The sequence below is a fragment of the Zeus faber genome (assembly GCF_960531495.2).
Source record: "Zeus faber genome assembly, chromosome: 16".
Taxonomy (NCBI): domain Eukaryota; kingdom Metazoa; phylum Chordata; class Actinopteri; order Zeiformes; family Zeidae; genus Zeus; species Zeus faber.
Genome location: NC_137202.1, coordinates 27256369 through 27270036, shown reverse-complemented (window position 1 = coordinate 27270036; position 13668 = coordinate 27256369). Strand labels below are relative to the sequence as shown.

General features: G+C 50.5%; 1 protein-coding gene across 1 annotated transcript in view; it reads right to left on the bottom strand.

Moving 5' to 3' along the window:
- cdh23 (cadherin-related 23) overlaps nucleotides 1–13668 on the bottom strand; it is a gene marked incomplete at both ends in the record, with an annotated part of 178831 nt that overhangs the window by 137557 nt on the left and 27606 nt on the right. Inside the window, 3 exons of the mRNA XM_080016469.1 lie at nucleotides 4665–4757; nucleotides 5081–5128; nucleotides 5425–5567. Of these exons, the coding sequence (XP_079872595.1) occupies nucleotides 4665–4757; nucleotides 5081–5128; nucleotides 5425–5567 (284 nt within the window). The remainder of the gene's footprint in view (nucleotides 1–4664; nucleotides 4758–5080; nucleotides 5129–5424; nucleotides 5568–13668) is intronic.

Sequence of the window (13668 nt, the reverse complement as noted above, 5' to 3'; positions counted from 1 at the left end):
TCTCCCTCTACTCTCTCCTCAACTGTTCTCTCCTCGAGACCACCGAGTGAGCAATTCACGCTCATGTCCACCGAGGAAGCCTCCTCCACTCTGCTATCTCCCCTCTCCTCCCTTCTAGACTCTCTCTCTCGCCTCACCTCCCGACCAGGGCGATCGTCTCCCCGCCTCCTCGGCTGCCCCAGTCCCTTGGCGCTAACAGCACAGAGCCGCGAGCAGCGGAGAGAAAATGGAAGAAATCAGGCAGTGCTGATGACCTCGCTCACTACCATCACCTCCCCTCTGACCTCACCTCCACTGTCTCATCAGCCAAATCCAGCCAACTCCCCCCCCCACGGCTGATCACTCAGCTCCTCATTTACCCCTATGACCATCCAGAAGGCATCTCCCCCACCCCCCTCCTCTGTTGGCCTTACCTGCCTTACCCCTCTCTCTTCTGAAGTCGTCCACACGCTGGTTAGGTCTAACCCTGCCACCACCTGTTCCCTTGGCCCAATCCCCTCCCCCCCTTCTCCAAGACATCTCACATGACATCCTGCCATTCCTCACCACCCTGAGCAGCTCCTCCCTCACTTCAGGCCTTTTTCCAACAGACTGCCACAATAAAGCCACTCCTAAAGAAACCCACCATTAACCCAGTCGACATCAAAAACGACAGACCTGCATCTCTTCTTTCATTTCTTTCTAAAACCCTGGAACAACCCTGGTCTACAACCAACTGCCCTCCTATCGTTCTCAAAACAACCTCCTTGACCCCCATCAGTCAGGCTTCAGGACTGCACACTCCACCGAGACGGCCCTCCTCTCTGTGACCGAGTCCCTCCACGTTGCCAGAGCATCGTCCCTCCCATCGTCCCTCCCATCGTCCCTCCCATCGTCCCTCCCATCGTCCCTCCCATCGTCCCTCCCTTCGTCCCTCCCACCGGTCCTCATTCTGACCTGTCTGCTGTGTTCGACACAGTTCATCACCCAATCCTCCTCTCCACTCTGGCTGAACGTGGCATTGCTGACTCTGCTCTATCCTGGTCCTCATCCTACCTGACAAGCCGCACCTACCAGGTCACTTGGAACGGCTCCCCATCCAAACCCTGCACTCTCGACACCGGTGTCCCCCAAGGCTCAGTATTAGGACCACTTCTGTTCTCCCTATACACTCGATCACTATGCTTAATTATCACCTCACACGTTTCTTTCTTAGGCAGATGACACCCACCTGTCCCTCTCTTTTCCCCCATCCCCCAACATCTACACTGCAACCTGCGTCTCAGAGTGTCTGGCAGACATCTCCACTTGGGCAACTGGACATCTCCTCAAGCTGAACCTAGAGAAAACCGAACTACTCTTCATCCCAGGGAAGGACAACCCTCACATGGACCTCTGAGTCACTGTCGAGGACATCACAGTATCACCTTCATCGATCGCGAGGAACCTGGGCGGGATCCTCGAAAACAAACTATCCTGCTCCGCCAACATTACTGCTGTGGCCCGATCCTGTAGATTTGCGCTCTACAACATCCACAGGATCCGCTGTTTCCTCATGCAGGAAGCAACACAGCTCTTGGTCCAAGCACCTTTCATCTCGCGCCTGGACTACTGCAACTCCCTCCTGACTGGACTCCCTGCCTCTACGATCAAACCCTTGCAGCGTATCCAGAATGCCGCAGCACGCCATGTGTTCAACTTAAGCAAAATTCGCCCATGTAATCCCCCTCCTCCGTGACCTTCACTTGCTCCCCGCCTTCAAGGCGGTCAATAAAACTGCACCCATCTACCTCCAAACGCTGGCCAGACCACACGCCCCAGCGCGATCACTCCGCTCCACTACCTCAACTGGCCGGCTGGTACCGCCATCGCTAGGAGCAAACGATGCTCGCTCAGCAAAGTCACGACTCTTCTCTGTTCTGGCGCCTCAGTGGTGGAACGAGCTCCTGGCCGACGTCAGAACAGCAGAGTCACTCACTACTTTCCGCAAGAGACTCAAGACCCACCTGTTCAAACTTCGCCTTGACTCCGCATAGCCTGACCCTGACCCCTTCCATCCCTCACACACCTCCACACTTACACAGACACACTCACAAAACAAAACAAAACAAAAAAATAATAATAATAAACAATGGTCTGTTCACTCGCACTTAAATTGTAGTACTTACTATGCACTTGTCCTTGCTATGTAGCAGCCACTATGCTCAAATGAGAGCCTCAAACATTTTTTTTTAAATGTTTCCTACTATATCGACTATGATATGTTGTGGTTTCTCTTTCTTGAGTCAAATGTACTTCTTGTAAGTCGCTTTGGACAAAAGCGTCTGCTACATGCACTCAATAAATAAATAAATACATTTTGACTCTGGAACCGCAAATTGGAACCTTAAAACCACGTTGGTCCGTTCCCCGTACTTAGATCTGTGCTCCCCAAACGCAGTAGTTGTTATTTTGTGCGAAGAGACAGAAAATCTGCAAATTTCAGTGGTTAAATGTGCGCTGATACATCGTTCCATTGCCGTTGAAAAAAAGCACGTCATGTGGCCCTGGCCTAGGGTACGATAATGTCTCGAGAACTTTCCAACTCCCGGTTCTGTGTCGGTGTGCCGGCATTAAAAGTCGTCACCGGAGACCTTTGCTTGGTACTCAACAACCTCTTTTCACTTTCACCGTTCTGTGATCCCCTTTACATAAATCACATCAATCACCCCTTCTCTCTCCCACTTCCTGACAATGTCTTGCACTTTTTTTGTTTTTGTTGTTGTTGTCGAGCGGCGGGGGGCCTCGTACTGCTGATGGCATCAAAAGCCCTGACTGGCCACTTACTGCGGCCGCTCCAGTGAGTGACAGCTTGATGGAGCGATGTCACAGGGTGTTTGCTCTGCCTGCGGCCTGAGGTCACCTGAGGTCCCGGAAGTAATGAGGCCATAAAAATGCAGGGATGGAAAAGTTGTGGGGAGCGAAGATAAGAGAGAGAGAGAGAGAGAGAAAAGAAAAAACGGGCGGGGGAGAAGAGCGCGCAGTGGCGAGGAAGCCCCCGGAAAGTCTGCAGAGAACGCTGAAGAACAGCGTCAATTACAGCAGCAGCTCTGAATGCACGTGTTGGGACCAAAGACTGTTTGAAGGGAAAAATGCAGGTAGCGGCTTAGCCTCGAATTTGGATTTTTCACTCCCCACCATCTTGGCAGCAAACAGAAGCCGGAGTCGCCAATTTGGGCAGACAGAGTGTTGATGTGCAGAAATGGGGAGAGTGAAATCCCCACGCAGTCCATGGAGGGAACGAGAGACTTGACAATTTTTACGGAACAATCATATTCAAATTCACACCCCGAGACTCAGCTATTGATAGCGTATTTATAGCAAGAAGGTTCTTTTTTTTCCATCGATTTCCATTCAATTAGAGGTTTCCGGAAGACAGCATCTCGCGGCAAGGTGCCAAACTGGAGTTGGCCATGAGCCCAACCCCAGTGGCTCAAACAGTCGGTGGTAATGCCACTTGGGTGGGACTACTTGCTGAATTTTGAAATGGAAATCGCAGTCTCTGTACCTACAGTAGATCTACTGGGTCTTTATTTAAACTGTACTGACCCCTTCAGACAATTTAAGTAATTTGAGTAGAAGGCCATTACAACCGCTTATTTACAACCATGTGTCATTGGCCCAGATGGGCTAAAATTGTGTAGAAAGGACATAAGTAGTAATTCACTGAGCAATGCTGGAGGATGAGCGATATGTCATCCGCGCAGGGTCAAACAGGTCAGTTTAATAGCCTTCCGCAGGCTACGCCGGGCCCCGCTGCCGGTGGAGTTGATTTCCACGCCACCTGGCTCCGGCTGCGTTGGCCTGAGAGAAGCTTTCTGCAGAGCGGACTAAACAGCCTCCTCTAAACAGTCCTTCATTCTCCCTTTTATTTGCTTGACTTCATGGATTGGATAGAGAAAAAGGCAGTGGCTTTGAAGATTTGGTGAAGACTCGGAGAGGGTATGTGCTCAATATAAACACAACAAGACATGCATGCACGCGTGAGTGTGTGCGTGTGTGTGTGCGCGTGTGTGTGTGTGTTTGTGCGTGCGTGTGTGTTTGTGTGTGCGCGCGTGTGTGTGTGATAGATTTCAGACCCTGTTTGAAGTCCTCCACTCCACTCCGGCAATTACTTCATATCAAGGATTAGATGAGGGAAGAAGGGCAAAGAGAAGGAAGAAGGAAATGAGAGCTGAGGAGAGAGGTAGCAGCTTTAGAGGAGGACAGAGAGGAGCTGAGGAGGGAGCAGGGAGATTGAGCTCTGCACTGCGGGGAGGTTTTCCTTTTTTCCTTTCCGTCATGAAAGCCAATCATGCTCTTTCTCTCCCTCTCCTAAAGAAAAAATTAATAAAAATAAAAAAACCCCACAACTTAATTTGTGGGTAGGACCATATGGATGCGGAAATAACACGCCGGGTGAATCGTTAAAACACATTCCAATGGAGTTCTGACGATGGCAACTTTCCAATTTTTGCAATAATCCATTTTCTTAATTTAACCAGATGCATGTGCCCGAGCCTCAAAGAGGATTTCATAGTTAGGAGCGTTTTGCAGTATTGTGTCTGTGTTTTTTTTTTCTGCGGTGTGAAAACAAACAAAACACAGCATTCGGACGTTGTTCAATCGGTGCCAGGGGGCAGTGAAGTAAACCGTGCTGACCGTACCTCCGGTATGTGGATGGTGTAGGGCTGCCCGTGGAAACTCGGGGCGTTATCGTTGACGTCTCCGATCTGGATGTTCACCGTGTCCTTGACCACCTGGCGGCAGAGGACATCTGACGTCAGGCCTCATCCAGCCACTGAAACTAATGATTCATATATAATCAAACAGTAAAGATATACTGTCGTTTTGCGGCGGCGTAGGTGGTACAGTCAATATGTTTCATCGGCAACACGGTGTGAGCGCAAGAGTGAAAAATGGCATTTGAGAGAGGGAGAAAAATTAAATCGGGGGGGGGGGGGGGGGTGGAGGGTGCCCATCTGTGTGCCTCGTGGTCCGGCAGCCAGGGAGGTGCTCAGGCTTGTCAGGGCTGCGATGAAACAAATCAAAGCTGTGATCACGGTGCAAATCTGCCTCTTACCCCTTGGCTGTCGCTCACGGAGAACTCCACCTGCATCTCCGACTTGGTCTGGTGGAGGCGGAGACAGAGACAGAGACAGAGACAGAGACAGAGACAGAGACAGAGACAGAGACAGAGACAGCCGTCAGCACCAGCTTGGACATGGACATGCAGTACAGGAAGACCCCAGGCCGCACAAAAGAGAAACCGCCGGACAGAACTCAGGCATCCCTCTCTTCTTTCTCCCTTTCATTCTCACAGTGTGTGACGCTTTTACTTTGGTGATCGTTGTGCGCGCACGTGTGTGTGTGTGTGTGTGTGTGCGTGCGTGTGCGTGCGTGTGCGTGCTCTTGCGCGGCTCTTACCTCGCGGTCAAGGGGCTGCCGCAGCCAGACCACTCCGGTCTCTTTGTTCACAGCAAAGTACTTGGTGGCCTCCTCCCCCACCACCCCGTAGATGAGAGGCTCTCCTTCAGGGTCCTCTGCCCTCAGGTGCGCCACAGACGAACCTGCCACGGAAACAGTCGGACATCCAGAGGTCACGTCGGGGTCCCGCCACGTCGGCCGTGGGCAGAGTCGAGCCAAAGTCGGCGGCTCCGTAGCCGCGCCGCCTCACATGCTATGGTTGTGTTTCACACCTTGAGGTAACCGTACAGAGAAAAAAGTTGTATGATCGCCCCGGCATCCAAACAGTCAGCTAGTTTCTGCCAAAAGGCCGGTGTGCAAGTTGACATGCGAGCAATTACCGGTAAAGTTGAACCGAGGCCAGGTACGTTCTCCGCCTGGATGGTCGTTTCTGGGAACCGCTCTCTAAATCACGTAAGGACCGGCGTGAAACGGAAGGCGCCCATATTGTTATTAAAGTTACAACTCAAACCTCGCTTCGCTTCCAGCTGGGCTCCGCTCAGAACGCCGCGTCCTAACCTGCTCTCCTCCCCCTCTTTCCCAAGCCCAATTTTATCGCCCCGACTCTTCGCCGCAAATCAAGACAATCGTCGACAATGCGGGGAGGATTCTTGTCAATGTCGGAAAACAAAACAAAAACAAGACCAAAAACCCGGGGAACAGCGGCAGAAAGCGGGCGTCACATTAAATGAGAATAAGTGCGGCGCTGTCCGATACGACCCACATCGAGGTGGTTGGGATTCCATATTTTATGAGCGCCACGTACTTTCAACTATGCAGACCCATGACTAGTGCTTTAAACTTGTTCAATGATGCAACAGTAATGTAAATAGAACAAAAGGATTGTGCAAGTTGTCAACAATGTGTACATACCAACAACACACACGCACACACAGACATACCCACGTACACACACGCACACACAGACACACACACACACACTCACGCACACACGCACGCACACACACACACACAAAGGAACGTGAGGGGTCAGAGGGAGCGGAGTGATTTTAATTGGAGCTGTAGCGGTTCACAGGCTTCATTCATCACAGACATGGAGCCCAGACAGGCTGGCTAATCAAACCCAGGGGTGGAGCACAGCCAGGACGGCTAATCCACCATGCTGGACAGATGTGTCAGGGCGGGTGGGGCTGCGGCAAGGAGCGACTTCAAAGACGGCCGCGGGACCCGCTGACCCGGGGGCACGTGGCTCATTTACTGGCCTGAGTTTAACCAAAGAGCCAGGAGAGGTGGTAAAAGCGCCGTAAGGAGACGAGACGCAGCTGACGTGCAAGACGCACCGAAGACAACACGACATGACATGACGTTGTTCTGATATATCTGCTGTATATCTCTTAAACTTACGAAAGCACCATTTTGATCTCAAGCTGTTTCCACGTTGACAGACAACATATCCCTGGCCGGTAGCACTTGGACTCTTAACCATTTTTCGGCCCGTGAGCCATTTTTGGTTCCAAACCTCTTGTGAAAACAGAAACTAGAGATTGTGTCACACTTTCTTCCCTTTTACCTTTTATTTTTATCTGGGTATGCTGGGTATTGCATAGGCTACTTTATCATATCATAGAACGTGGAGGCAGCTCCATGTTGATGTTGTTATATAGAAATGATGACGTGGTTCAAAGCTGCCGCACGGTGGCTCAGTAATTAGCGGCGCTGCCTCACAGCAAGGAGGTCCTGGCTTTGATTCCCGGCAGTCCCAGGTGCTTTTGCATGTTTTTTCTCCAGCTGCTCCGCTTTCCTCCCACCACCAAAAGTCGTGGATGTCAGCGGTTAAATATCCTGTCGGTGCCCCTGAGCAAGGCACTGGCAAAAGAGCTGGAGTTGGTCCACGGGCGCTGCACTACGGCTGCCCACTGCTCCGGGGTCAAATGCAGACGACAAATTTAATTTAATCCTCCTGGTACAAAGAGACTTTCTATTTAAGTACATTTTTTTATAAAAAAATTATCCATGTACTAGCAATATATCCGTCTCACAAATGTCCTACGACCCCTTATACATTATGATGTGACCCCACATGGGGTCGCAACCCCCAGGTTGAGAATGTCTGGAGGGGCATATGATTTGGTGAGATTTTACAGTTATCTCAGATGTTGCCACGTCTGCCAAGTGTGTGTTTGTCCGACTTGTTTTTGGACACGAGCCCCATCCGTCACACACCTTCCCACGGAGCCTTACGCCCCCAACCTTGCAAAACGCAAATGATTTTTGCCACCGCGGTGTGAAAGTGGCTTTACCCTGCCAGACAATAGAGGTGAAGCCAAACTAAATTACACCTGTCACTGCCGGCCAAAAATGCTTTACACAACGACCAATTAGGCTCCACAATCACACACCCCCTCTCATTTTATTAATACACCCCATTTTCCCATAAAAGGGTGGCAAAAATGACTAATTAATATAACGATTTATGAACCCCCTCTCAAGGCGCCTAATGAGATTTATGCAAATTCAGCTGCTTTCAGTATGAGTTATAATTTGGTTGGAGACGTCGCGAATTAAGTATTTTTACTACAGAGTCATCAATAATAACTTATTTTTTCCCCCTCTCTCTAGTTTTCTTCTAACGCTGTCAACTACGGAAGAGCGGTCTTCTCCAGGCTGCTGGATGCGTGCTCGAGTGGAGAATAACAAATGACCATTTGATACCGAACCCCGGCGCCATTAGCTCGGCGGGACAGGGACTCGTGAAGTGTGTAAGTACAGAAACGTCACCTTTTTAATCACACGCATGCTCACAACCAGGTGTGTGCGTGTTACGGTGTGAAAAACAATATGCTGCTACGGATTTTTGCAAAGCTTCTCCCACGCCGGGCCGCATCCACAGCCCTTCATTGACACTAGCGGAATAATAAAACGGTACAGGTTCGATTCCCTGCTCTTCAGTCCCCACAGAGCAAGGAGGGATAATGACACCTCATGCAAAGCCCTCGCAGTGGGTGTATTGGTGGCATACTGTAGTGCGGCGAGGGCAGCCTGGCGGTGCTTATCTGGAGCATTGTGGCACGCAGCCTCTCCCCCTGACAAATGGCGCCATTTAGCAGCAAGTGATGCCAGTATTACTGCTATGAATGATACAGTGCACATTAGCGGCGGCCCTCCCCCTCCTCCGCCGTGCTCATCTGACACGAGTGATGGACCGGGGCCTCCGTCTCTCTCTGTCTCTCTCTGTCTCTCTCTCTCTCTCTCCTTCTCCCTCGCCCTCTCGCTTTCCTCCCGCGCTCCGGTCCTGAGGTCAGGTCAGGCCGGAGCGACCGGAGCAGAAACAACGGGGCCAAAGCGAGGAGCGCCCGGGTGGGGGCTCGACACTGACCTAGAAACCGCCTCCGGGGTGCGGAGCGGGGACGGCTGTGGGTAAATACCAAAAGACAAAGAATAAGTCTGGAGGGCCCGCACTGAGATAAATAAGCGCGGGGGAATATATGGGCGGCTTTATTTTACCAAGTGGAAGAAAGGAGATTGAGCCAGCTGAGAGCTGAGAACAACAGAGGAGGGGTGGGGGTGGGGGTGGGGGTGGAGTCATAGCGGCGTAAAAAATAAACAAATAAATGAACTTTGCCAAGAAAGCTTTTGAGAGGAAGTGTGTGAATCCACGTCATCAGCGTCGGCACCGCCACACATGAGGAGCCTGTGTTACCAGGGAGTGTGGGAGAGAACGGGCCCCTCTGGTCCTCATTACAGACGGCATCGGGCTCGTCAATGTGACGCGTACGGCCATGCGGGGCCGGCCCGGCGCACAGGCCGCGTGCCCGCTTTCAACGGGGCGCCCGTCGTCCGCGGGGGGCGCCAAGCCAAGAAGAGAAGGAAAACAATTGTATAAAGAAAAAGAGATTATTATTTTTTTAGAATACAAAATAGGTCGATGTTGGGCGCCCCCCAACATCGACCTATTTTGTTTTTCCTTATTTTCTGTCGTTCCTATAATGTTAGTGGGTGATGTTCCTATTGTGTGTCACATAATGAGGTCAGCTAATGACAGAGTAATGGCTGTGAACAGAACGTTCAGGATTCCACCGCTGTCAACGCTCGGTTTTCAAAGGTCTTTATCTGCTCTCTGCACGATCTGACGTCAGCTCGTCACCGATGGCTTCATATGCTCATCTGCTCCATCCCATGGGCTGCGCCTTTCTCCAAACCAAACCAGTAATAACCCTGTGGGTTTTATTGCAGATGTATTCATTAATTTCTCAAGACAAACTTTTAAATGAGGCCTTGTAGATCTGATTCGAGTGAAGATTCAGCGACCGAGTTGCTTATTAACTGGTTTTGGTGGAACGACGAGGTGAAATCAGTGAACGTGGCGGAGTCATTACAATGCGACCGGAAGCAATGCTCAAACCCCTGTGTCTCACAGGCCTCGGGGCCTCGGGAGGGTGGCTCGTCACACAAACAATAAACAGCCCGTTCTGGAACAAGAGGGTTTGGGAGGCATGTTATAAAGGTTAGAATGCACAATCTGAGAAGTGTTTTCAGCAACAAACTCCAAAGGCATGTTTTGGTGGACGGCAGAGAGCTGTATGAACTTGTGTAAAAAGAAGTAACAGGTCCTCTTTAAGGAAAGTACAGTTTTTGGGCCCGCCCCAAATTCGTGCACGGTGTTACGGCGGTGTGTAACAGGGTACCCCAGGCTGCCTGTAATTCCACCTGTAACACCAGGTATCCGTGTGCACTTCAGGCCAATCAGGGATCTCATCACATGGCAGTTCGCGTCACTTTGCCATCCGAGACGACACCTGAAGATGCGTGTTGAAATTGAATATTACTAATTTCCTTGTCTTCCACCTCTCTGATTCTCATCCGTATTCATCGTTACCAAGGGCGGCATGTCTGTAGCACCCACATTGTTTTCTGAGAAAGCAGTGTGATGTATCATTTGTAGTGTTAATAACTGCTTCGGGTAGTTAGAAAAACGACCGAGATGTTCGATGTTCCTGCCATTTTCCCAGCGACACGAAAGTGTATTTTATTTGTTGTACTATGTAGTAACAAGTAGTACATTTAATTTACATGACGTCATTTAGCAGACGCTTTTGTCCAAAGCGACTTAGAATAAGTACATTTTGTCAGAGTATCGAACCGAGCAGCAACCAGCAGCAAAGGTTCTGGCAAAGTGCTGAAGCCAAGGCCGGTGTCCCTCAAACTGCAGGTGAGAGACTTCTCACTCGAAATACAGGGTTGATAAATGTGGCTCTCAGGAGCCTCGCTACTTCAACTTCGACTCGCGGTTTTTGGGTCGGACCCCGGGCTGAAGGGTTTCCTCCTTCCTCCGACCGCCTCCGACCACCTCCGCCCCCCGTTGCCCGAACCCAAACTCGAGGCTTCAAAAGGCCTCTTCAGAGGGCCAAGGGGCCACCACAGATCAGAAGCATAATTATTTGACCATCTTGCAGGAAGGTTGAGGGTAATAAAAAAAAAAGCGGTACGGTTTTGAACGTAATTGCGACGGTTTCGTGAAGCGGTTGATGACGATAATGACCCCCACAAAAAAAAGCAGCCACCGCCGGGCGCAGGAGGCCGGGTCAACGGGAGGGGTGGAGGAGGGGCCCCACAAGGCAGCAGACTGGCTGCAGTCGTCCGCCACAGCTGCAGTGTTTTATTAAGCCCGCCCTGGTTTTAGGGAGGTGAGCAAGGCGGGAGGCGCTGAATCACACCGTGTGGGACATCAATCACTGCTGGATCGATAGGAGGCGTACATGCTCCAATGGGAGTGTGTGCGTGTGCGTGCGTGTGTGTGCGTGCGTGTGTGCGTGTGTGCATGTGTGTGTGTGTGTGTGTGTGTGTGTGTGTGTGTGTGTGTGTGTGTGTGTGTGTGTGTGTGTGGCGCATAGAGGCTCTGTTCTTAATGTGGGTGACATCTGCAGACCCCTCCTTGATCTAAACTCTGATTCGGTGCGACAGGCAGTGTCAGGACCACAATTTGAGGAATGCTGTGAATTACAGCTCTCACTTTTTACGGCGGTCAGAGGCTGTGTTAGGCTCCGTAGGTACAGTAGAGGGAGAACGGGCAATTTCTGTTTGTGTGATTTGTGCGCGTGTGTGTCTATAAGTTCGTGAGGATCGCATGTGTTTTCGTGTACGCGTGCAAATAAGTGTGAGCGTGCGTGTGGCGCCCCCGCCCGGCGGGGGTATTCATCTTCACTTTGCAACGAGGATAAATTAGGAAGCTGGGAGGTTTGGGTTCTTTATATGACCTATATTGGCATGGCATTCAATAAACCGCAATCCAGTGTACACCTCAAGAGGTACAACCACCTGACACCGTTACATGATTCAAAACGTTTTACTGAAATGACTGGATTAGAAAAGATGAAATAAAATCACCAATATCAAAAAGTTATTGGAGCCTACAAAACGGATGATGAGCCGATGTTGACGAACTGTTAACTTATGAACTTTTATTTAGTTAATATATTTGACCTATTTGCAATTTTTTTAATCCCACTTACTATTATTACTTTGATTTCAAATTTAGGTATAACTAATATTTAGAGTGTGTGTGTGTGTGTGTGTGTGTGTGTGTGTGTGTGTGTGTGTGTGTGTGTGTGTGTGTGTGTGAGTTATTTCCCCACATTTATGTAATGAAAGCTGTGTCACTTTATTAATCCTTGGGGGGAATTCGGGAGGGTTATTCATGATACGGTTATAGTTGCGGAAAGCTGCGCCCACCAAGAGAGCCCTCTGCCTTCAGACGTGTCGGCACCTCCAAACTCATACCGGACGACAAATCACTCGCCCTCAGAGATGCACGCAACAAAAGCGCCGTCCCCAGAGGCAGGCCAGAGCTTCTCCTTGGCGGCGAGCAGAGCTCCTCCACGGCGTTTGCGTGCGTGAATGAAGCGTCTGAGCGGTGGATGAGCGGCAGCGCTGCCGCGGTGCGGATCCTTCACATGAAAGATGTTTTGATTATGAGAGCTTGTAAGTTGCGTTGCCTTCCGCTCTCCCGCCTGAGGCGCCAGCGGGAGCTCCTGTGGAAACGCGCGGCGGCGGCGCTCCGCGCGTTGCAGTGATGAGGCCGCTCCCGCTTCCCTCGCTTTGATGCGACTTTCACGCGCCCGTGTGATCTGCATTCAAACCGGGGAGCGAGTCGAGTCGACGCCGTGTTTTTCCCACGCAGGTCCACTTGTTTGTCTCGCACAGGCTCTGCGTGAAAGCTGCGGAAAACATTTTGACGTTTTTTTTCCGGTCGTGGCTCATTATGTTTTGCTCTTGGCTTAAAGGTGCAGTGTGTAGAATTTAGTGGCATCTCGTGGTCCATCGCAACCAACTGGATACCCCTCCCCGTGGTTGCGAAACTCACAAAAAATGCAAAAAATGTGAAAGTCCCCCTCAAGAGCCAGTGTTTGGTTTGTCCATTCTGGGCTACTGTAGAAGAAACATGGCCGTGCAACATGGCGGCCTATGTGAGACGTACCCGCTCCCTATGTAGATAAAAACGGCTCACCTTAAGGTAACAAAAACACGATTCTTATTTTCATGGGATTAGACACTTAAAATATTCTTATGTATATTATATTCCATTCCTGCCAAATCCATTATGTAAATTATACACACTGCATCTTTCAATGCACACACACACACTCCATTTCACGGTTATAAGGCAAAGCCAGTGAGCTAAATCATTCCAATGCATCCGGTGTCGCAATACCATGAAACTCCACTTACGCACTTGTGTTTTCCATACAATACTTAGCGGTCAATCTAACCATCTCTTTGACCTACCTTAGTTGGGTACTGAATTGCAAAGAGCTAGTAAGTATATACACCGATCAGCCACGACATTAAAACCAGTGACAGGTGAAGTGAATAACATTGATCATCTGGTTCCAATGGCACCTGTCAAGGGGTGGGATGTATGAGGCAGCAAGTGAACAGTCAGTTGTTGAAGTTGATGTGTTGAAGCAGCGTAAGGATCTGAGCCACTTTGACAAGGAGCACATTGTGATGCTGGACGACTGGGTCAGAGCATCTCCACAACCGCAGGTCTTGTGGGCTATTCCCGCTATGCAGTGGTTAGTACCTACCAAAAGTGCTCTAAGGAAGGACGACCGGTGAACCGGCGACAGGGTCATGGACGCCCATGGCTCGTTGATGAGCATGGGGAGGGGTAGCTGCAGAGCGGTCAGAGTGTCCATGCTGACCCCTGCCCACCGCTGAAAGCTCCTACAATGGACAGATGAGCTT